The sequence below is a fragment of the Eurytemora carolleeae genome, unplaced genomic scaffold (assembly GCF_000591075.1).
Source record: "Eurytemora carolleeae unplaced genomic scaffold, Eaff_2.0 scaffold63, whole genome shotgun sequence".
Lineage (NCBI taxonomy): Eukaryota > Metazoa > Arthropoda > Copepoda > Calanoida > Temoridae > Eurytemora > Eurytemora carolleeae.
Genome location: NW_019396024.1, coordinates 497,022 through 522,706, shown reverse-complemented (window position 1 = coordinate 522,706; position 25,685 = coordinate 497,022). Strand labels below are relative to the sequence as shown.

At 31.6% G+C, this 25,685-nt stretch overlaps 1 protein-coding gene across 6 annotated transcripts; it reads left to right on the top strand.

Moving 5' to 3' along the window:
- Window positions 1-2,645: 2,645 nt before the first annotated feature.
- Window positions 2,646-24,151, top strand: LOC111707312 (protein amalgam). 6 transcript variants are annotated; one of them, XR_002766479.1, is made up of 15 exons: window positions 2,647-2,771; window positions 10,275-10,422; window positions 10,532-10,644; window positions 10,759-10,878; window positions 13,187-13,274; window positions 13,555-13,658; window positions 13,794-13,872; window positions 14,052-14,165; window positions 15,793-15,840; window positions 18,141-18,318; window positions 21,533-21,571; window positions 22,484-22,566; window positions 23,033-23,125; window positions 23,313-23,367; window positions 23,698-23,735. XR_002766479.1 is itself a non-coding variant. In XM_023480573.1 (15 exons), the coding sequence occupies exons 2-14, from the start codon at window positions 10,374-10,376 to the stop codon at window positions 23,365-23,367; spliced, it is 1,179 nt and encodes a 392-aa protein (XP_023336341.1). In that variant the 5' UTR covers window positions 2,647-2,771; window positions 10,275-10,373; the 3' UTR covers window positions 23,698-23,786. The 6 variants fall into 6 exon arrangements, 5 of the variants coding, with proteins under 5 accessions (XP_023336408.1, XP_023336341.1, XP_023336516.1 ...); XM_023480573.1 differs by having other exon boundaries at window positions 23,297-23,367; window positions 23,698-23,786; XM_023480432.1 differs by having other exon boundaries at window positions 2,650-2,771; window positions 23,033-23,106; window positions 23,698-24,151.
- Window positions 24,152-25,685: the final 1,534 nt, after the last annotated feature.

The window sequence follows — 25,685 nt, the reverse complement described above, 5'->3', positions numbered from 1 at the left end:
TTTTTTTGTAAAAGCGATGCTGAGTTTTAAAGTCATTAATTTATTTCAGGCTAAGCATTATCTGTTCAAAAATAATTTGATATAATAATAATAACCTGCGTTTAGTTGCTGTTTGTCCATTTTGTGACGTAAGAGTGTGGATTGCCTTTACCCTACTTCCTTAAAACTCCCTTTAAAAACTACATACAGATACAGATTTTAGATTTTTAAAGATTTAAATTGGCAATGTCAGAAGTGAAATATTGAAATAAATTTTGTCAAAAGCTCCTGGAATAACAATTATTTGAGTCCGAAACTTGAAAGAAAAGGAAATTAGTTGGGGGCTCAAATCTTTCTTTTGTGGGTTTTAAAACATCTTTGCCGCTAGAAATATTTCAGGTGTTTTTATAAAATTCACGATTGAATTTACTATTCCTATTCTTTCAATTTTCTCAATTTTGACTCTTGTAATGTTTAAAATAAGAAATATTCCTTAAGGAATACGACTCGTTGACATCTGTCCATATGATCTATTTATATTCTTGGTGATACATTATTTTCCGTCCTCCTGCCGGCTTAATACTTAGTAACACTAAATTTCCACCAGCCAAAACCAGACATCCTCGTAAGTTTCTCTCATTAAAACTTCCTTAAATCCTAACACCAGCGATGGTGTATCAAAAAATGTCCTTTAAAATCCAAATTATACAAATAATACTTAAATTTAACTATTCATATCGCAATTGCAATTCTGAAAAAAACTTTCTTTGTGCATAAAAATTTGGGCCCGATCGGTCCAGCCGTTTTGACGTTTATTGGATACAAACAGACAGACAGACAGACAAACAGACAAGCCAAATTTATATATAGACTAGAAATTCAAGGCGCTTCGCGCCCTTCTTTCTAGCCTTAGAGGGCGCTTCGCGCCCATCTCCTAAATTAATTGTGAACATGTTCTCTTTGTGTACATCATAAAACAAAACAAAAATAATTCGCGGATTTTCACAAAAAATTTCGCGGATTTTCAAAATTTAAAAAAGTTTAATGATGATCGAATTTTGATGGAGACAAATATTTGAAATTTTGATGATTCATAAACCTTCCCTGGAGTCTAATTGTCTTGGTAACTTAACAAATTATGGAAAAAGACATTCTGAACTTTTCACCAACTGTCATGTTTCGTGGGACACCCTGTACATAAAAATAAAATATAGGTAATTTTAATATGATAAAGTTCTAAAGGTAAAAGTGATTAAAAGAAAGGTACACGTAATTAAATGATTTTTTTAAAAAGGAAATATTTCTCTCATTTTTTCTTTCAAAATAGACAGCAGCTGGATTGTGCAAATCATTAATAATGATCTTTTATTTAAATCTTCTTGAGGGTTGCCTTATAAAAAAAGGAGAAAGAGGGTAGTTTTATATCTTATTGTTTTTTTCTCCATAACAGTGGAATACCGTTATGTAGATTAATGTTCCATCGAAAATGTTTTAAAAGTTAAGTACTCACAGATTCGAACTCTAGTCTACTCCCCCGGTTCTTCTGGTTCGTGTAGGTGTCTTTATCTTCATGGTTATTGGACATAGGTAACGAACTATGGTCTTTGATTAGCTTTCTGTTGCCCTACATATATCGTTTTAGTATAATTTTGGGTTGGGGCCTGAAATATGCCCCCACTCATCCAGTTTCTGGTCTTTTTGTGAAATTTTCTAGACATTTTTTAAAATTAATTTAAGTTCCACATTTAGTTTTATAACTGTTTTGCTGGACGAGACGACTTTTACTTACCTCTAGTATATTCAGGATTTGTCTGAAATAATAAAAAGCATAATCCGTTAAAATCGTCATTTTGAAAATTTACTGCGCTCAAGAGGTAGAAAATAGAAAGTTTAGGATTGATAAATATAATATAATTTTTCTTACATTACACAAGATTAAATGGTGTAATATATAGAGAAAACAATTATATTATGTAAAAATTCCAGTCCTCAAAATACTGTAAACTTGTCAAACTTAGTAAACTAAATTTTAAAAAAAATTGATAAATGATCAGCCCGGTGGGGGACATCCCCCATCTGAAAAACTGGGGGGATCCTTTGGATAAAAATGAGGTGTAATAGCCCCTTTAATCCTTTAATAAACGGGTTTTAATAGTTAATTCACAGAAATATTGCCTATATGGTCCTGCCGCATTATTAAAATAATTAGTTAGGCATTATATTTTCTTCAAACCATGTCCTGACCCGCCCCCCCCCCTCTCTCTGCTGGGTTTTAGGGTTGTGACATGGAAAGGCAAAAATACCATTAAAAAATCCACCCTATCTATTGTAAAATCCACCCTATCTATTGTAAAATCCACCCTATCTATTGTAAAATTTTATCTGCTTTACCCAGGTCCATTTTCATTATATTTTTTTCTATAAACCACCATCTTAATGTTACAATATTCAATGAAGAAAATTTACCTGTAAATGAAGCAAAGAAAAATTTAATTTACTTGTACCTCGCTCTCAGTTTGTGTTTCTTGGCACAATAAACTATAATACCGTGGCGGCTCACATTTAGGAACAAACACTAACGGTTCTCGAGAGAAGGCAGGCCGGTCCGGGTGTGGAGAATACTGTTAAACGGGGATAAGATAAGCGAAGACGGATTTTCGATTTTTAATGGAGTCTTAAATCTGTCCAGTACCAGTAGAAATACTTTGACAAAGAGACCATTTTTCCAACCGGGGAATTCAGTTGTTTCTACACACTCTAGAAGATCTGTTATAAGGATTGGATTTAACAAGGTAAGAAGTTTTTCCAAAAGTACAGGATATTCCATTAAACATGATAAGTTCTTGGTAGGTAGAGAATAACGTGTTGTCATCTGAATAAAATTATTTGTAAACCAAATTTTATTTTACAGTGTTCCTGACGTTATATTTTTAAGTGGTATAGTTTTGTATATGATTTTATTGATATTATTGTTATAAATGCATTCATAAAGTTTTTCGTTAGGAAATATTTACGGTTCATAGTTATACATGCTTAAAACTGAATTAAACTTAACCTCACAAGAACTCAATTTTTTTGGATTTTTCCTGCAAGGTTTCTTCATATTCTAGAACGTGACTTGACTTTGACGTTACTTCCTTACTTTAGATTTTGGAATTATATTTCAAATTAATCCGAATCCAGAAGATCCCCCCCCGCATTTTCCAATGCTCAGAGTTCTTTTTAATGCTGGAGCTGTGTCTTAGAGAAATTTGGCCTAATAAAACTATAAAAGAATAACGACCTATACACTACACCTTATACATACCAATGAATAGACTTCATATATTCTGTTGGGTGCTTTGCATTTACCAATAACCATTCGATCTGTTAAAGTTTGGAATATGAAAGATACCTAATATAGGTACTGAAAGAAAGAAAGGAAAACTATACAGGTAATATTCGAAAATGTGCTCAGTCCCATGAATTGCCTTTTCACCCACTAAATGTTGTTTTAGTGTACAATAAAGTGTTACTAGTAGGTGGGTCGTCGTTGAAACATTTTGCTCTAAAATGCCGTTTTAACTTAAAAAAATGTTTTCAAAAAGAATTCAAACATCTTTATTGTCATTTATTTTAAATCCTCAATTCTATTATTTAAAATGCGCAGTTTATTCTATTCTGTTCTATAAAACGTAAAAATAAAATCATAATTAAATTTTTTATTTAAATCTTAAATTTAAGTACATTTTCGAATATTAGGTCTTCTTTGAGCAAAAATCAAGAACCCCTGGACCGAAAGGCTGAAATTTTTTTTTGAGAATTCGGCAGAACCACTGAAATGTTTTTTACCTGGTTTTAAAATTCTAAGTGGGGTGGGTTGACTTTTTAATATATGGAAAACTCAAGTATCTTCATCAAAAGATAAAGTTGTTGAATTATTTTTTGAATGGCTTATCTTATATCTAGGGGGGAGCAGAGCCATGCCCAGGGGAGGGTGCATACACTTCCATCCTGGAACACGTCTAACAACTGCTTATATATCCGGTCTTTAAACATGTTGGCGTCAAACTTTATATCAAAACAACGTATATGTAGACCGGTGTCATATTAATTGCACTAATTATAGACTAACGTTCGTTTGGACAAATGTTTATTTGGACTAAATAACGTTAGAAAGGACTCTAGTCCTTTGAAACAATTATATTTGTTCAATTGAACTAATTTTTCAATTTAAAAAAAATACTTCCTATTCAGTTTTAAGCATTACTAATTTTACAAAAAAGGAATCATGTAATCTGAATATTTTAGGGTTAGGTAAGGTTACGACAATTTTTGGGCCGAGCACTGCGGGAAGGACAGGCTAGGGGCCTAACGCTGCGGCTAGGACATGCTAGGGTACATCTAGCGCCGCGGCTAGGACAGGCTAGGGGGCCGGTGCTGCGGCCAAAGATCTCTCAAATGGTGATGCCTATGTGTTTAAATATAATTTTTTTTTCTTTAATTAATTCATTTGAATTTTTTTTTTACTTTGTCATATGAACCAATCTTAAAATGAACTAAAAACCGGTTTGTGAACAGCTAACTTCAGTTTAATTGACATTAAGTTCATTCTGCTATTAGTCCAAATGATATAAATCACACCGCCAGGTATATCAATATGGCGTTTGTTTGTGTTTACACATTTTGTATAGTAAAGTTTGACCGCTAAAGGTTTATTTGTAACAAAGGAATGGAGTCTTTGCCACAAACTGAAATGTTATAATCCCTATATCTTTGCAACAAGATAATGTAAACCTTTTGTATTTCAAACTTACATTATTTAATTCATAGTTTGAAGTATCTAAGATCTACGACATTGGTTTGCAAAGATATAACAGGGATAAGAAAATCAGAGTTTGTGACCAAGACTCAATTGCTCTACAATCTTTCATCAAATATCGGTCGGTTTAAAAGGTGCCAATATGAAACTGTCATTAACTGATGACTTATGTCATGCCACGTTTAAAAAAAAATAAAAAATTAAGTTGTAAAAAACATTAATTGTATCCCAAGAATCTCGATTAAACCTATTTATTAAGAATATATTCAGTATCAGCTGGCTTTTATTTTATCTTGAGTTCTTCAACTAGATTTATAGATGTACTCAGTAGGAAATATTTCTATTCAAGGGGAAGATTTCTATGTGATACATAAAAAGAAATTTAAAGCATTATTCTCAGTTATCATTTACATTCTGTGATAACATGCAAAACAAGATTAAATCGGATTACAAAGACATAGGGGTAGTTTGTGGCAAAAACGCAGGTTTTTACACTTTTATCTAAGTTTAAACGATCTTTTGGTTGCATTTCAAAGTTTTGAAGTTTTTGATCAAACCAAACGCATAAGATATTCTTCTTGATGTTATTTTAAAGTTATTTAATAACCGTTCCATTACTCCTCATGACAAGTTAATTTTTTTATAATAATATGTTTAGGAAAGGTTATCTTAGCAGCAAATTATTTTACCTAATAAATATAGAAAAGATATTCCGTAATTTTATTTGGAAAAAAGTAACGTTTACTACCGATAGTAAACATTGCCAAATAAAAGTATAATCTCTTATATTGGCTTTAAAGTTGATTTAGATTGAAATTCATTAAAATCTTCCCTATATAGGGGGTTATAAAAATTTAATGGAGTTTTTACATAAAAAAAATATTGAAAAATATAAAAAATTGATAAGCATCTTGCACCTGAATTAATCTAAACCAATTTTCTAAATATTAACATACGTACATACATACAATAAAACTGATTAAATCACTAATTTAGTAAGATGGGTCTGTTACACTGCACAATTATGTGTCTCGTGCTCATAAGACTTTTTAAAGTCATAAATTGAGTCTAAAAGTCATCTTCTCAGTTTTCTGGTTATCACTTTATATATCATCTTGCAAATTAAATCACTCACCTCCTCTTCAAATACGCGTCCTTATGCCTCAAACCCCGTGATTGTCATTGTGATCCTGGGTAGGATCTGCAGCTTCCCGCCATATTGTCACTTCATGACACTGTTGATGTAGGAGTAGGAGTAGTGTGTCCAAATTGATGACGTTGCCATTTTTTCTCCAGTCTTAGATGTTTAAAATAGGTAACAATGGCCTCCTCTTCAGGGTGTCCATCCTCGAATTCAAAATCGCTGTTGAAGTTTTTAAAATCCTGCCAGGACGTAGACCTTCCTTCTCCTGTCCTTAATGTGTGCGAAGACTTTATCATCGGCGTATATCTTCTAACTCTCGTCCATCGTTGCTCTTCTAAACGTTTTCTCAGCTCAGGGACTCCATGTGCAGGAATGAGTTTTAAATCAGATTTTTAAATTTTGTGTTCTCATTACAAATGAATTTTTTTTTATATAAAAAACAAAAAATATATTCTCAACACATCCCAAATAGAGAATATGTAATCGCAATGTGACACAAAATTATCAACGTACTGCTGATTTAGAAAGTGCTGGATATCATTTTTTTTCTTTGGAACAAGTAACTAATTCATTTTCTCGGGATATTTCGACGTGGCTTCAACATTTCGGACATCTAAATTTAGAGGTCAAAAATGCCTCGCCGACGTTGAAATATCCTTTAAATATGAACCATTATATACTTGTACCGCAAAAAAAAAAATATCCAGTAGTAGTAGTTATTATTTTCATTGTAGTCAAAGAGAATAGATTATATATAGAGTGGAATTTACACAAAAAAAGTGTAAAACGGCCCTTTTGTTGTACTCTTCACATACTGCAGGTGTACTTCACACATTTGTGCTACTTAACGTTTTGGGCCCTGGAACATCATTTATAGAAAAAAAGTTTTCATGATAATTTTTGGCTTTTCTCTAAATCAATTCTCTGTCATTCCAGTATTAGCTTCGATAAAAATCAATTTGATGTTTTTATTTAGTAAAAAACATATTTTTTAATTTGAGGTAATCAAACAGTAAAACCATTATTTTTGAAATACTCAATATACCAAAATATTCAAATTGAGGATGAGGAATATAAATGTTTATTTACATTTAATTTTATAACTTTTATACAGTGGGACTCATAAAACTGTGAAATGGAAGGACAACATTTAAACAATTTAATTTATGTTTGCTAAGTTTTAAGTCTAGTTAGAAAGTAAAACGGCTCTTAGACAGCAAAGGGGCAGGCGGAAAGGGGGGTGAAAAAACCCTAGAAAATTGGGAGAAGCTTCTAAATGTAGAATGTAGATCTTAAATTCTATTTAAGAATGAATTAAAGACATTTTCCCTGTGGAACACCTAATTTATCAAAAAATTGTTTAGTTATAAAAAGATAATACTTTTGTTTGGGCAGACAGGTAGATTGGAATTAGCTAGTGGAGGGGTGGGAGCATTTTTTTTTTGACCAGAAATGAGATTTTAAACGCTTAAACACGACTAAAACCCGGTCTTTGCGTCTGCTCAGACCCTAGTAAAGCTCAAGTCAAGGCCGGGGTTTTGGATGGCCTTGAGTTTAGTAAGAACCAACCATCTTGGGTTTTTCTCTCTTTAAGGCTCGAGTCTTCAGCAGCTGATGATTGTAAATTTCGTGAAATCTCTTATATTTGTACATTTAAAATCTTTGGAATTATTTGTGGTGTCAAATTTTATTAATTATATAAAATAAACATACTATGAAAATAATGTATCTACATAAAGTTTGAATTTTCGAAATTTACATCTCCTTATCACAGCTGATCTGACGGCATTATGTCTGCTACAGAGAGAAAGCTTGCAAAACAGTCTCTCATTGGTCGAATCAGAACCAATCCTGACTTGGGTTCTATCTAAGCCCGAGTTTGGGTTTTAGTCGGGTTTAATCTTTTAAAATCTCATCTCAGAAAGTCTTAGAAAAGGTCGAAATTATTAACTTATTACACATTATAGTTTATCGATAAAATAAACTCTAAGGATTCAGTTTGAGCGGGATTTTCTTGAGCTTTTAACGACATTTTTAATTTTTGATGCCATTTTTCTTGTAGTAAAAATAATGTATGGCTATTTGTGCAATGTATGGCTAAAGGAAAGAAAAAATATTGGAAAACTGAAGACAAAATATCTAGCTAAATTGCCGTTGATAAAAGGAATCATATTGCATAAATCTTGCATCTGGAAGTTTTCCAGTTTTTTTTGCTATGTTATTAAATTTTGAAAATACTTTTGATATTTTCAAATCTGAATTTTTTTTCACTGGTTCAACTAGCTAGATATCTGAGTNGGGAGAGACAAAATATCTTAATCCTAGAATCCCTTTGCTAGAGTTGTTTTGCTTTTTAGGACAATTCTGCATTCATTAACGAAAATCATCCAAATTTGAGAAAAATATTTATTGTCGAAAAAGGAAACCCAATTATTACTTTCTGTTTTTACTTTTTTTTATACAATGCATACATAGAGATACTAATTAAAATAAAAGATCGGCGCGAAGCGCCTTAATAGCTTATTTATTTAAAATATGAAAATTTTTGAAAACAAGATATTAATTGAAGACAATTTAGAGTCTGAATCAAAACAGATTAAAAATTCTGTATGAATATATTCACTTTACAAAGAACATGTATTAGTATTTTGAACTAACTTAAGTACCTAATGCGATTGGTTCAATGAAATAAGACTTGAGCGATTAACTAATTAACACACTGAAAATTTTAAAAAATCTATTCAAAGTTGAAACGTCTTGTTTTGGATACCCTTAATCCCGATTGCTAAATCTCGATATACATTGTTAATTTTTTTTATTTTCTGTTTAATCCTTTCTTTTGGATATCCCATATGATTCCTAATAATTGGCAAAAACCAGATTGATCAGTACATAATGCAATTTGTTCAAGGAACTAAGTAACGACTTGACTTATGAAACAAGCTTAGATTGAATAAAATGTTGAGTAAAATTTCGTAATACGAATTACAAGTAGGTCTGGGCAAGATCAGATTTTTTTAAAGCTGTTCGTTAATGGTTTGTTAAAATCGTTAAAAAAAAAACTTTTTATGTAGCAGTTCGTTCTTCAGCAAAATACTTAACATTCCATTTATTAACGGCATTTTCTTTTCTTTCTCAAAGTTTCCGTTCGTTAACGATTTAAATTTTATTAACGACGTTCACAGAAGATATTTTAGAAATTGTTAGCGTTGCCAGCCGTTAACGAGCCGTTAAAGATTGTTTATTGTAAAAATAGCTGGACAATTTTAATGTAACTTAAAAACATCAAACCACGTAAGAATGAGATTTTATCTGAAAGTAATTTATGCAATTTTTAAGTAGAAACACATACGATTACGTTCATTCTTTTTTATAACCCATCAATTTGTTTTTCCGTTCGCTTGCCTTCCGTTAACGGAACATTGCACATCCTAATTACTAGTGAAAATGGGCAAAAATAGCAAACTTATGTACTTACTTTGATAATTTTTTTTATTTACTGTTGTCAACGGAACTGACTTTTTGCCACAAACTCAATTTTTTCAAACCCTATATCTTTGCAACGTGATACCTTTGATATTTCAAACTTAGACTTTTTGATCTAACAGAATTCATAATTTGAAATATCAAAAGTTTACAAAATCGGGTTGCAAAGTTTTGTAATTGAAAAATTAGAGCTTGTGGCTAAAACTCATTTTCTTTCTTGGACGATATTTGGCAGTAGGGTTTGCCGAATGGAACTTAAGGAAGTAGGGGTTCCCGGATGGTTTTCGGCAATAGAGTTTCCTGGATGGTATTTTGCAGTAGGCATTAAGAAAAGAGACACGAATCGCCCTGAAAGCCTATTAGTATATATCCTTTAAAATGAAACTGAAATCCTGACGGTGAAAACTTTTTAATCTAACATATTTAATAGTTTGAAATATCTAAGGTCTACGACTTTGGCTTGCAAAAGTCCAGTGAATAGAAAATCAAACTTTGTGGCAAAGACTTAATTCCTTTATCTAATTTGTGTGATTAAATTGATATTTTTTCAAAATTGTTAGTTTTTAACCAATGAAATGAAAAAGTTAACATTAAATTTATGTTTAATTGAAATACAATATCATCATTAATATTTTTATAATTTATAATTTTGATTGGGGGGTGTGGAAGGGGCGAGAGTTTGTAGGTTTGGGTTTGAACCGAAATATACAATATTTATAAAGGTTATTACTAAAAGGTGTAAAGTATGAAGACATTCTATAATATTTCAAATGCCAAACATAATTACCTCTGAATCCCCCCCCCCAGAAAATATTCATTGACGCCCCGAGGTATTACATTTACCATAAACCATGTTTGTTTTAGGTTCCATTAAGCCTGAATTCGGAAACAGACTTGAATAAGTTTCTTCAAAATGAGCTGAAAGTGTGGCAGAACAAACATTATTGATTAAAAACTGGTGAAATGTTGATACATATTCTTATCATCTCTCTACCTGTCATCTCTTTACAAGGTAAAGTTTCATGAAGATAAATTGAAAAAAAGAGATTAAAATGAGTGCTTAACTGTCTTTTTAATTGCATACGTATATTTCAGTAGATTATATAAATTCTGAAATTCAGGACATCAGTATGAGGCTGAACCCAGATTTATAAACAGTGTAAAAAACATGACAGTTTCCGTTGGACGAGAAGCCATTCTTTCCTGCTCAGTAGTAAATCTACAGGACTACAAGGTACTTAAGCCATGTATATCTTCTAAAAACCTCTGTTATGCAACCAGCTAATATCATAAAATATCTATAAATCGCTAGTTTTGAAATATTTATAGGCGTTTACTATTTTATCAGGTTGGATGGATCAAAGCAAGTGACCAGACAATTCTTAGCCTTCACAAAAGAGTCATCACAAACAACAAGAGAATACATGTTACACATGATGAGCATAATACCTGGAATCTCCATATCAAGGTAAGCAATTAATTAAGAATCACAAATCACTGAGCCCTAAAAAGTAGTAGTATAAATTTGTGAAACCTGACTGTACATAGTTATAGATTGTAATTCTATCTACGGTATCGAATAAGGCAAACCTTAAAAATTGTTCAAAGGTCCTCGATTTTATTTCGAATAAACATGTTTGAAACTTAAATAATTAAATCCAGAATATTTATTTTCATCTCATCATCTTTTTGTATTTAAAAAAAAAACAGTTTTATCTTTTTAAAAAATTCTCAGTTTTTCAACTATAAAAAGCAGTTTTTATTTTGTCAATCCCAAATAATTTCACCATTTTAACCTCTTTTAAGAAATTATCAAACTCAAATATCTTTATCATCTCAGACACCTGGAGGGTTCTGTAGATTCCCAACCCAACTTCTTTGAAAAGAACCAACAGTTTTCTTGCGGTTAATTATGCAAATTTTGGTAAAAACTTAAAATATCTTGGATTCATTTTGAATTCAGCTATACAAGTTTAATAAAAGGTTGGGAGTTTTAAAAAGCAAGATTTCGAGTTAACCTAAAAACGAACCTGAAATGTACTGATTTCCTAAATATTCATTTCGACCCCGCACAAGAATTCAACGAATATTTACAAAAAAGAAAATTCAGAGACTTTCCACATAAATGTTGCGTATTCCTCCATACATAGTTGCCCTCAAGAAAACAGAAAAAGGAATATTTCATGCTTTTCAATCCACCATTCAGTAAATCAGTATCTATAAATTCCATAAGTTAAAATTTTATATAGGAATACTATAAAAGTGTCATACTCAAAATGGAGAAAAGGAACTCAGAAGAGAGAACTGAATATATAAGTCTTGCATCAATTAAAAAGAGAGAAATGACAACAATATTTCTTCATTCAGGATGAAAAAAAAATCACAAACTGGGGACGAGTTTTTTTAAAGACATCTGGAAAATAAAGGACAAAAATGCTTTATTGAGCTGGTATACCGAAGCTGGAGTGGGTACAAAACACCAAAAAAACATGACACCTAAATTTCAAAACACCTAAATTTCAACACCTTTATTAAAAGACTTCTTGAATTTCATGTAAAGGTAAAAAGCATTTAATCATTTAAAACTTTAAATTAAAAACTTCATAAAAATTGAATTTCATTACATTAAAGGAGTACATTTTAAAAATCATCACACTTTCTCTTATCCTTTGATTTTGATATTTTACTCTACTTCAATCTGCAGGAAAACATAATAACTAATAACTAATAACTATTATTTTATAATTAGTTACATTAATTCATATAAAGTTAATTTAAATATTTAGCTGTTTCTTTTCTAAAATTTAGTTGTTTTTAACCTTTATTTAGGTATTTTGAAAATTTTGATGTTTCTTTCCTAAGATGAAATGTCTTTTACCCTTACATGAAATTTAGGTGTTTTACCCTTCAGTGAAGAAGTTAAAAGGAGTTGAGTCTTTGCCACAAGCTCAAATTTTGTAATCACTATAACTTTGCAACCTGACGGCGTGAAGCTATGATATTTCAAACTTTTATTATTTGATCTAACAGAATTCATAGTTTGAAATATCGTTGCAAAGATGTAGAAATAAGAAAATGTTTGTTGCTAAGACTCAATTCCTTTAGGCGGGTGTTTTGGCATTAGGTGTTTTGATATTTAGGTGTTTTTTAATGTGGGTGTTTTGTTTTTTGGTGTTTTAGAATTTTGGTGTTATGTTTTTAGGTGTTTTGTACCCACTGTAGCTTTTCTCAAATGAAGCATTTTCGTCCTTTATTTCCAAGATGTCCCAAATGTATATCACTATCCCGCCATCAAATCTTCATCCTGGAAATAACATTCATCCTGAAATCCGACAGCAACTAAGTTAATATATGTGAGATACCCACTAAGAACTGACTGATGATAAGATTAAATTTGGTTAAATCTAATTATGTCAATTTTTTTTAAATAGTTTTTTTACAGAGTTTTATTTTCCAGAAGTTACATTTTTTGATATAGTAAAAAGAAATAAATATGTTTCTGGGATGTCTAAATTGTATCTTCAAATTTGCCAGATATACAAAATTTTCAGAAAACTAGAGGATTTCGGTTTTGTAGAACTACTTTCATCGAAGAGTGTCACTTGATTCTGTTGATTTTTCAGACCTACCTTTCAGATATTTGTATACTCCTTAGGATACGCACTCAAGAAATCAACCTTTTGTAGCTACTAATTACAAACACATCTAATACGTATTTAACCACTTTACTAGAAATCTAAGTAAGTTGTAAAATATTTATCTTTTATACCTTACAGGATGTAGTGGTTGAAGATAGAGACTGCTATATGTGTCAGATTAACACTGCAATTATGAAGAAACAAGTTGGCTGTGTAGATGTACTCGGTAAATATGTATACCCCTTTAATTGGATCTATGTCAACCTTTTCTATTTACTTATTACCAAAGGCAAAATAAAAAATAGCCATTAAAAGATATAAAAATATAACAATTACTTGAATTACAATTTTCTGAAAAGAAAAGTAGAAGTTCAGCTTTATTAATGAAAGAAAATATAACTAAATAATTACGTCCATTTCAATTCTACGTTCTCATTTGACTTAATAAATAATATTTGGCGTGAGTTTTAAAACAATTATGAATAATTTGCTTTCAAATTATGCAGTTCCTCCTGATATTGACGTAAGAACTACATCTAGTGATATCTCAGTATTGGAAGGTTCAAATATAACACTGACGTGTGTGGCTCATGGTCTCCCGTCACCCAAGGTTAAGTATTTATCTATTACCCAAAACGTCATTCACTCCGTTATTTTTTGCTTCATGATAATTTTAATTTTGTTTAAACTTGTGAAGATGACAGAAAGAAAAGTTGAAATTAGATCTAATTTGTTGAATAATTAGGTTACATGGAGAAGGGAGGATAAGACTAGTTTTAAGCTTCTCTCTCACAATATAGTTCAAACAGTTACTAAATTTGTAGGTATGTATCACAGATATCACATTAAAAATAACGTTATAAATCGATAACTATAGATGAGAATAGATTTTAAGGGCAACTGCAATATCTTTAAAACAATTAAATCAATTTGTGCACTATAAACGAAAAAATGTTGTTGTCTTTAAAATTTACTTAAAAATCTTACTCTGTTCTTTTTCAAGGTGGAACTCTGCCGTTACTTGATGTACGACGGCAACACATGGGATCCTTCCTCTGTATTGCAAACAACAATGTTCCTCCTGCAGTCAGCAAACGAATCATGGTTCATGTCAACTGTAAGTTTTAATTTAAAGATCAATAAATCAGGGGTGGAATGTTAACCCTGGCAATTTTGTACCTTGACAACATTTCATTCTTTCAAGTAACCTAGAAATGCCGATTCTTGCAATTTTATACGTTTCTTGCTATATTCCAGAGTTTAAAACAAATTTTAAAAAAGCGTGTCCCAAAAAACAACAAGTACAAAATGTAAAATATACAAAAAGTTAATATAAAAAATGTCACTGATAATTCTTGTTAATTTTGTCAATGCTTTCCTAAAGTGTCCTACATTGTTTATGACGTATTTAGCAGCTTTTATATCTCCAGTATCGCTCTTTTCATATGTCTATATCAACTTAATCAATCTCTTTTTTTAATTTGCAACTTTTAATTCATTTAATTCTCTTAAAGGGACTGTAAAGGAAAAATGAAAGGGGGTATAGGCTGAAAGCTAATCACTTTAGCTCTTGATCGCCACCCATGAAAGTTATATCTGATGTTCTCGAGAAACTGATTTACAACTTTGTCAAATTTATACGAAAATTAATGTATAAAAGTAGTGGGTTTAAAAAGATCAAATTCAGCAAATATGCAACCAATCTGAAAACGATGATATCCTAGAGAAAGCTAATTGTAACTTAAATTTACTCCAATTTTAATTTTATATTTGTTATTTCTATTTTTTATAGATTTAATTCATAATAATAGTTATACGTCCGTATTGCTTGACCAGAAATTCCACCAATGGCAGTGCAGTAAAGTGGTCACGTGATACTGGCGGAGACACGTGACCAGTATACTGCTCTGCCATTGGTGATAGTTCTGGTCACGTGATTTAAGTTTAAGATTTTCTAAATTTTACATATATGAACTTTTGTATAATTTTAACACAGTTTAATATCAATTTTTCGAGACAGGAACATCAGATAAAACTTTCATGGGTCGCGATCAAGAGCTAAAGTGATTAGCTTTCAGCCTATACCCCCTTTCATTTTTCCTTTACAGTCCCTTTAATTAAGTAGCATAACACTAGGATTTTAGATTTTTAAAAAGAGTTTTTGGAGCATATTGTCATTCCATTTCAGGTGGAACTTAAATCTCCTATTTAGGTTCTTTATTTAAAAAAAATGCTGATTTACATCGTTGAAAAATTAATTTTTTTTTCAATGTTCCCCCGGCCCATGAAAATGTTATCGAAGTATAAATGAGTCTAAATATCACAAACTCAAATTTTCGAATCCCAATATTTTTTCAACATGATGATGTAAACCTTTGATATTACAAGCTTAGAATATTTGATCTAACAAAGTTCATAGTTTGAAATATTAAATGGCTACGACATTGAGTTGCAAAGATATAGGGATGAGAAAACTTGAATTTATAGCGAAAACTCAGTTTCTTTGATCAAAACGAATAGCCGGGCCATTTAAAATTAAAATTTAAAATAAAGTTTTGTATTTCCAAAAATAAACCATTAAATTTTACTCCATGCCTTAGGATTTTACTACAAACCCTGGGATTTTACTCCAACCCTCACTCACTCTAACCGTTTTTGTTAAATCCAGTCTCATTGTTATGGCAAAATATATGCTTTATAAAGCTTGTAATTTCTTGCACAGGATTAATAAAATTTTTTTTTAGTTTCTCCATCAGTTGTTGTTCAACCTCAACTCATTGGTATTCCTGTAGGTAAAATATTGTTGATTTATTATAGATTAGACAAAAATTAAATGAGCCACTTATCCAAATGAATTCATTAAGTTAACCTAACAGATGGGTACAATTAATAAAACCTCACTTCTCCCCAGTTGCATACTCATTACTCAATATGAAAAATAGAGCAGGACCATATCTGCATTTCCATGAATGCTAGAAACTAAGTTACAGCGACATTTAGTGACCTTTTTGTATATAAAGCTAAACATGCCATTATTTATAAAAAGAATTTTTTATTTTCGTGCCAATATCTAAAATTGGTTTAGCCTTTTATAAGTTACAAAAATAAGCATGAATACTTGCAAAGAAAGGTTGAATCGTTAACGTTAAAAATCAGAAACATGCTCAATATCATATATACTTATATATACTTATATACTTATACTTATACTTATACTTATACTTATATATATATACTTATACATATATCCCTTTACTCCTTCTAACCCTTACACTTTAACCCTTGCACCTTCGAACTGTTCACTGGAATGGAGAAGAGGGTCAAATTTAAACAAAATTATTAACCGGCTTTGTGACCTCATAGCTCTTCTAGTTTTTATTTTACGCAAGACATATTTATCCAGTTACATATTCAGACCCTTCCTATGCAAACATTTTTATGGCTAAGCTTGATGATCAAATTGTGAAAGTTGCAAATACATGTAAAATAACTAATGAGTACCCTCTGAAGATCTTGAAAAGATTTCTGGATGATTGAGAAATTCTATTAAGAAATTATATCAATTCCTGACTGATATCAATAAAATGAATCCTACAGTCAAGTTTATTCTAGAACATAGTTCTTCATTTTATCGTGGATGAACATATGACTGTTGGTGCCACAGAACAAAAAGTATTTCATTCCTTGACACAAAACTGAAGATGGAAAAATCACAACAGATCTCTACAGAAAACCCACAGATAGATATATGTACCTACTTCCATCATTCTGCCACCCGGCACATATTTCTAACAACATACCTTATTCACTTGCATACAGATTTGTACGAATTTGCAGCAAACCAGAACTCAGGGATGCACAATTGTTGACTCTGCTATGGTCCGGGCTAAAGCTACACCTAGAGAAGTTGCTTTAAAGAAAGTTAAGAAAAAGGAGAAACCAGATCTAGTTATTATCTCTATCTCATTTAATCCCCAGCTGCCTTGCATCTCCTCCATCATACAGAAACATTGGAGAACCATGGTCCAGGATCCTTGGATGAAGGAGGTTTTTCAAAAGCCACCTATGGTTACCTATAGGAGACCTCCTAATCTCAGGGATAAACTCATCCGAGCCAGAATTCCAGATCCTCCCAGAATGAGGCCAAAAAGGCTAATACCTGGTATGAAACCTTGTGGTTTAAATTGCCCAAGTTGTCCCTACAAAGAGCCTGGAACAGTTATACAATCCTCTGATACCAGTAAGAAGATTGAGATCAATGAAACTTTCAACTGTTAAACCAGAAATGTAGTTTACTGTATTACATGTGAGCTGTGTAAACTACAATATATAGGACAGACACCAAGATCTTTAGATGAAAGAGTGAGAGAACATAATGGTTACATTCATACAAACCAGCCTACAGGAGAACATTTTAACCTTCCTGGACATGAACTCTACCATCTAAAAGTTATCGTTCTATTAGAGGTTTGGGATCTTGGGAGAAGTTTACTTGAAGTACGAGAATCTAAATACAATAGACATTTTATGACTGAACTCAGAGGAATGAACAGAAAAAAAATAGTTTTTATTTAAATGTAATCTGTAATTCAGTATCTTTTAAAAAAAGTGTTGTTTATGTTCAATCTTTAAAAGGTTTAAATACCCCTCCTTAAACAAGCCTCCCCCCTGATACCCCATTGTGTACCCCGTAATCTTTTTGGGTTCTTTAATAAAACGTTTTTAGGAGTTGTACTTATTTTTTATTTATTTTAAAGATGTGGTTACAGTGTTAGGGTTCATGCCACTTATGTTTTTGTTTAGACATGAAAAACTGTTTGACTATGAATACTGCTGAGGGGGATAAACCTAAATTTAACTAAGAAAGATATAAAAAAATTATGCTTTACACTTGTAACCCCCTACAGAAACGGCCCTGGATGGGATTAAGTATATGTGTTTGCATATTACGTTAATTCCTTAAAAGAGGTGCAATAATATTGCTTAAGGCCCAATTTATCCATATAGAAGCATAGCACTAGAAATATTGCACCAACAAAACTCTCTGTTGCAAGTCACAAACAATGTCTTGGAATTTTTAATACTTCTTTAGGAGAGAGATTAGTTTTAAACTGTAGCGTGGAGGCTTATCCTGCTCCTATAACCTACTGGCAGAAGGAAAGGGGTTTGTCCAACAACAAGGATAGGAGCAACAAGGATAAGGGAAATTCTTCGGGAAAAATAATGCTAATATCAAAATCCAGTACTGAGTACCACACTGAATCTCACAGGTAAAACTAAATTTATTTTTTTTACTTGGGGTCTCCAATGAAAACTTGGAGGTCTCCGTTGAAAATGTTACTCATTTTTTTCATAGTTTAAAAAAGTCCACACTTTATATGAATACGTTTATCGTTTATTTGCAAAATAGGGAAGTAGTATTTTCTGCAACTCATGGGGGGGATAAATCCTCACAGTATAGGGGGGTAAATAAATCAAACAGTTTAACGGTCTAAATAATCATAAGAAAAGGGAAGGTTGGATGGTTTTTTCTTCTCCTTAGCTCCGGTAGGAGGTTGCGTTAATATGTTTTACTCCGGTCTCCTCCGATAGACCGGAGCGATAGAAATATGCTGCTACTATCTTCCATGATTCGTATAATATAGATATATTTTTTGCAATCTCTAGAATAAGCTCAGAACATTTTTATTTGGTATAAAAAAGTATATGCTGACGCAATCTTCAGAATCTGAATATTGTATATATCCTGAAGATTGAAAATCATGAAACATGATGTAGAAAGGGATACAATACACTGCATGAACTATAAAAACATACAGAGAAAAAATGGATTTTTAACATTAAAAAAAACTATCTTGCAAGCTTGAAAAAAGATTTTTAGTTTTTTTTTTGGAGTCTCTTGCATCATTTTTACTTTATTAATGAGTATAGATAAAACTTCAAATTTTGGGATGCAAAGATTATTTTGAAATTCATTTGTTAAATGAATATTGGATCTGCAGAATGTAGATATACTGGTCTCAATGTACTTATAATCACTAATATCAGATATTCTTCTTCTACCACATTTCTTTAACTCATGTTCCACCTTTGGTGGAATTGTCAATAAATTCCAAATAAATTGAGAAACATTCTGTGTCATATTCAACAAAAACATTTAATCACTGTACAGCAGAAAACTTGATATTATATTCAAGAAAGGGGATATTTTACCACCTAAATCTTTGGGGTAACTTTTGTCTTTTACGAATAAAATTTTATCCCTGCCATTGTGTTGAGTTACTGAAATTACTGAATGTGACGGATACTTGCAAAATAATAACGAAATTATAATATTTTTGATGGTTGAAATAAAACTGCTTATTGAATTGATAATGTTGAAGGTTAATATTGCCGCTCTCCCCTCCAGTCCTAATTCGTGAATTTGTCTTGAGGTAGTTTATCGCCTTTACCAAAGAGTTTATCTCCTGAACCATAGAGTAAATCACGCGAACAAAAAGTTTATCATCTGAAGAGAGTTTATCACCTTAACCTTAGAGGTTCTCACCTGAACCTTGGAGTTTCTCATCTGAACCTTGGAGTTTCTCATCTGAACCTTGGAGTTTCTCCTCTGAACCTTGGAGTTTCTCACCCGAACCTTAGAGTTTCTCACCCGAACCTTAGAGTTTCTCGCCTGAACCTTGGAGTTTCTCATCTGATAGTAGAAGTACAGGAGTAATATTAACTTCTCCAGGATATCTTCAACCTTAGTATACTTGTATAGGAGTAATATTACTTCTCCTTGACGGGGTGGGTTGGTAACTGTGTTAGACCAGTTTTCGTTAAATCACTGAAGTTAAGCACATTGACCAGAAAGTGGATTGTGCCCATCACTGAGTGCCACGGGTTCAAACCCCGCACCTCACTCAACAGTTGATGCATTGAAACCATAACAATATCCAAAAACTTATGTGTGTTCCTGAAATAGAATCCCAATAAGCGTGGTTCCTAGAACAGCTCCCCTATAAGCGAGGTTCCTGGAAGAAAACCCTCTAATAAACGAATTTCTCCCATCTTTCATCTTATGAAAGTGACAAAAACCTCTACAATATCAAAAACTATGCTAGACATCCACCATAGCAGTTCTAAAGTTAAATTATTAATAAAAACAAAAACATGTTGTACACATCTATATAATGTAATCTCCATGGGGCGGAAACGTCATGTTGTGTGTCTGTACCAAAAGAGTGTGTGTAAAGTTTACCGAACTTGTCTGCAAAGCAGTGCGACTGGCTTTCTCATGCCAGACCAGCGCCATTTCCTTTCCCTTTATTCCTATTCCCTGGTAGTCTTATAATAATCATAAATAAAACTATAAAAAGAAAAGTACAACTTCCAAAAACATTAAAATAAACTTCTCCTAGATATCTTGAATTTTAGTTACACAGGTCACACAGGAGTACAGTTTTAATTTTTTTACATTTACATTTTTAAAAAACGTTTTTAACGGATTTCTAAAAATGTGAGTGGTGCGCGGCATTCTTAGATAGTTGCACAAGCGACAAGAGAAATAATCAAATTCAAAACAAATTATTTTAAAAATATTGTAAAATATAAACTTTATACAAATGCCATGGCGAAAAATAATCGATGATTATAGGTTGTAATATATGAATGATTTGTTTAAAATTAATTGATTTTTTTACGGTCTAAGTCGTATGTTGCAATTTTCTCAATTTGTATTTCTTCGGTATGAGACGTCTTTAACAATTTTCTCCTTATAGACGCAACAGATAGAAGTAAGATTATAAGCGATCAAAAGCGCTTTTTTATTGCATTAAGCCTATACCCCCTTTCATTTTTCGCGAACACTCCCTTTAAATACGATTTTAAATGTAACCAACCATATTTGAGCCGTGGTTTAAATACAAGCCGAGGCTAAAATCTTTAAAGGAGTAATATAATAACGTCTCCTGGATATCTTCAATCTTAGTATACATGTATACAGGAGTACTATTCTCTTCCACTACATATATTTAATTTCAATAATAATATGTTTCTTACAATTTATATTGTCATTATCAAAATCTTTTGTAAACCCACACTTTTAGAAATATTAACTTTGTAAAATTTAATATAAGACCGTTCTACTGCACCAACACTAATTTTAAACTCAAATATTTCAGATTTTATATTTGAAACAAATTTTCTTTGTCATATTTTAAACAATGTTTCATGCCATGTTTAAATCTTTAAAACTTAAAGTGACAAACGTAGCTGTACTCTTTCTTGATTCCATCAATAACAGAATTTTCTAATGGATATTTCCGCTATCTTGTTTATTTTTTGGATAATTTCAACCCAACCAACCTCATATACTTTAGTTCTTCGGTTTTTACATATTTGTAATAATCTTAGAATATCTAACTATCTAATAAATAACGACTTTTTTCTTTTCTAAGTGTTTCCCCATTAAAGTTTTTATTGATAAATATTTTATTACAGTTTGGGATACACTCATACAACATCCTTGGTAATACCCAGGTATGCTAGCTTTATAATGAGTAATACTTTCCTGCAGTAAACAATTGTCTAAAACTTACTCGGTTATTAAAAAATCATCTAAAAGGGTAGTATCATCCATTGAATTGAGTCATTAACCAGAATGAGAAAAGTATATTATGTGCACATATGCACGGTGGTAGGTTTCAAATTTTTCCACAATAAAAAGCTTCAAATTGGGTAAATTACAAGAAAACGAGAAATAGCAATAATGCTGAATGTAGAGGAACGCTGCCCGTATTTTTTTAATTGTTTTTTTGTCCCATCGATATCAGCATTTTCTGATTGTTATTTCCTCTGTCATATTTCTAATTTGGATTATTTCAACCCATCCAAATCGGTCTTCTTAAGTTACTCAGTTTTGACATATTTGCGCGTTAGATCGTTTTAGAACGTAGTCAATTTGATATAAAGTTTCAGCTAAAAATGTTCAAAATTAAGAAATATGGATTGTTTTTTGGATTTAAGTATAAAAGAAAATAATTAAGTCGTTTAAGTGTAGTGGATAACTTTTAAATAGTTGTTATACTTAAAAGTTTTATATGACAGTATAATAAGATGCTATTAGTTTGTTGGTTATATAAAGGAGTTTATAATTAACTGAAGTTTCAAGTGCTCCTTTTAGTTTCGCACCATTTATATTCATGTACTGTATAATATCTCTGTAAACCAACTAAGTAAAGCGTCTTTAACGCACAACACTAGGGGGAGAGAAGCCATTACCTAAAAAGATTGTTTTGATTTTTCTGATAATAAAGATACATACCTATTGTATCAATTAATGAAAAAAGTTTTTGTAAAAAAAAACAATCTCCAAATTTTGAAATATTGCATCTTGCCAGTGCATTTTTTCTTATCAGTTGTTTAAGGAAGATTATCTTTATCTTATTTTAGTTTTAGTCTGGAGTTCTCTGGAGTATATGAGTGCATATCCTCAAACTCCCTTGGATCTCAAGTGGCTGGAGCCCGTGTATACGGTGATCTTTAAATCTATGGATTTACAGTTGTGGCCTAGTAAATTATTTTTGACCCAAATTTTTCTTTTAGTATATCATTCTTTGAATATTTCTAAATAAGCAAACTACCTCAGAATAGATCGAAAATTTATATTTTTCTTTCTCAAGATAGAAAAAATACACAGAGGACATAATGCCATGGTTCACGTAGCTATAATTTTTGAGCTCTTATCTTCTAGTAAGGGCTAAAAAATTTATCTCAAGGGTGCTATTTAATTCTATCTCTTAAAAGAAAAATAAAAAATTGGAAAAAACATCTCTAGAAAAATGTAGCAAACAATTATTACACTTTTGGTTGAAAGCATTGTTTTTTCGGTCTCAAAATTAAAGCAATGTTCTGAGTTTACAATTTATGACGGACTTTTCTATGGAGGACTGTGAGGGGGATTATTCATTAAACAATAAAAATCATGATATTTTTCTATAGATATTCCAGGAGCAGCAAGTAAACCGGAAACAAGTACAAAGACAACGTTTCGGATCAATATCCACACTCTTAAGGGACACCCAAATAAAATTGGTACAAATTAATAATTAATTAAAAAAAACTTTGATCCACATTTTTATAAAAAAAAGTAAAAAAATGGAGTTTCAAAGACTTAACATTGCAAAACCAAAATGTCGAATAGCTTAAATTTTCTACGAAACTTGAAAGTGAGTAAGTGAAGATAAATGTTATTTAATACTTAAGTATGTTTGAGTGTTAGGATGATGAGGATAAAATCTTTCACTCAACTAAAAAAACATGGATACAAAGAGTAGGTAAGCAAAACTAAAATCTTCATGGGAACTCTTCTCGATTTATAAAACAGTTTAAAAACTAAAACTATTCAATATAAAAAAATCCAAAAGAACTGAAAATTCATTAATAACCAAACAGCTATTTAAGCAAGGAGTTCCAATAAACATGGGAATTAAATATGTGAACCCTACTTTCCTTGAGTAAGTACAAAACACCTCATAAGATATTTATGATTCATAATTTCAGTTTATGGCACTATATTTGTAAGTTTTTATATATCAAAGATCAAATAATGGCAGTTTTAATCATTTATTTATAAATTTCTGTTTAATTTTCAATTTATTGAGCAGGGGTTACTTCACAGACGGAGACCACGACGTTTAAAGATTCTAATACACAAACTTCTATTTTTGGATACTCCTGTGTACTTCGGCCTAGTTCAATAAGCTTGAGAACTTTGCTTCCTACCTGGCTATTATCCAGGATACCTACCTTGTTCGTATTTATTTATGATTTTCCCCTTTGCACTGTCTTGTACGCATGTTTTTTTTTAAAACAATAAAAAATTATCAACGAAAAATTGAATTTACATGTGCATACATAAAAAGACTAAAAGTCGTGTGGTCCACAGTGATAACCAGACGACTTTTAGACTAAAGTTATGACTTTAAATGGTCCAATGAACATGAGGCACAGCAATTGTGCAGAGTAAAAAGACCCATTTTACATTAAAGTCCTTCAATGAGTTAATTGTAAAATTATTTGCTTTGTGACAACATCAAATACACTTAGATATTTATTTAACGTTGTCTACCTATTCTGGTTCTTAATGTATATTTTTTCTTCTTCAGATTTTACATTTAATTACTTTACGAGCACGAGCAAAGCCCAATTATATATCTATCAAAATTGCAAAATAAATATTAAAAAATTATAATAGGTGCAAGCCTGAAATTCTCAGGCTCCTGTGGGATATAATCGTTTTCAGATTGGTTGCATATTGGCTGAATATGATCTGTTTAAACCTACCTGATAAGAACCTCAGACGGTTTCAGTTGGGGAATAGGACGTCTTCAAGACTCCTATTTTATACTTTTTGAACGCGTCTTGTTAAGACCGAAAAGATGCTGTTCTAGCCGGTGCTCAAAATTTGTGGAATCATTACTAATGGGAAACTCACTGCAGGGGTGCTTTGCAGTTTGCCCGTATTTCCCTCTTTTTGTTTGTTGCAGCGCCACATGTTTTAGCTGGTGCAGCTGTTTTCAACCTGTTCTCTGCAACTCCCCACCCTCCCTCCCTATAATTACTCAATAGAAACTGTCCAGATTCCAAAAAAATCATCCAGAAATCTTTTCCAGGTCTTCATCAGTTATTTTGTATGTATTTGCAAGTTTCACAATTTGATCATCAAGCTTAGGCATAAAAATGTTTGCATAGGAAGGGGTTGGATGTATTCCCATTGCTGTTCCTATCAATTGTTTGTACAGTTTACCACCAAATTCAAATATGTTATTTTACAAACAAATGTTTAGCAGCTTAATCAAAATTGACGGAGGTACAGATTTATCAGTTCTGCTTTCAAGGGCTCCACTACAGAATTGTAGACCATCATCCTGAGTTATATTTGTGTACAATCCTGTAACATCTACAGAGAATAGAATAGAGTTGGCTGGTAAATCATCTTTGTTAATTTATTCAATACATCTCAAAAATCTGGAGATAAGATGTGCGTAAGTTGGAAAGGGGTTTCAGAAAATTGTCCACAAATAAACTTATATTCTCTGTGTAACTTCCTGAGCCGCTGATAACCTGGGGTTGGGACTTAACACAAGTTGATGAAATAATATCCTCATAAAACTGAATCCTGACTTGAGTTCAGACCTCTTCAAGACGCAGGGAGAAACAGGCTAAACTGGGGTAGGGGTGAAGGAGTCTCAACTAGGGTGCCTGAAAAAGGGATAGGAAGCAGGATGCTCAAGTATTAGCAAATATTTTGATGGATATTTCTCATGTTACAGAATATTTGGTGAAACGTCTTGAGGGGTCTTGAAGTTACACACCTAGTTCAAGACGCACTGGTTTCGACTGGGTACTACTTTTATACAAAATTGTATATATATGAATTTTTGTATGATTTTGACAGTTTTAAATCAAGTTCTTTAGACAGGAAAATCGAATAGATGTCTTTTATGTATCGTTCAACATCTGAGATTCTTAGGTTTCATCCTTTACCCCCATTCATTTTTCCTTTACAGTCCCTTTAAAATAAAAAAAAATCTACTGAAAGTACCTTTTAAAAAATGTAAGTCATGGTTTTAGGAGTTTAAATTTGTTTGAC

Bases quoted from the DNA above. Each gene is read 5' to 3' on its own strand.
- LOC111707312 (XM_023480432.1), top strand. From the start codon at position 10,374: ATGTTGATACATATTCTTATCATCTCTCTACCTGTCATCTCTTTACAA. The intron at 10,423-10,531 runs GTAAAGTTTCAT...TCTGAAATTCAG, and splicing joins ACCTGTCATCTCTTTACAAG to GACATCAGTATGAGGCTGAA. The intron at 13,275-13,554 runs GTAAATATGTAT...CAAATTATGCAG, and splicing joins TGGCTGTGTAGATGTACTCG to TTCCTCCTGATATTGACGTA.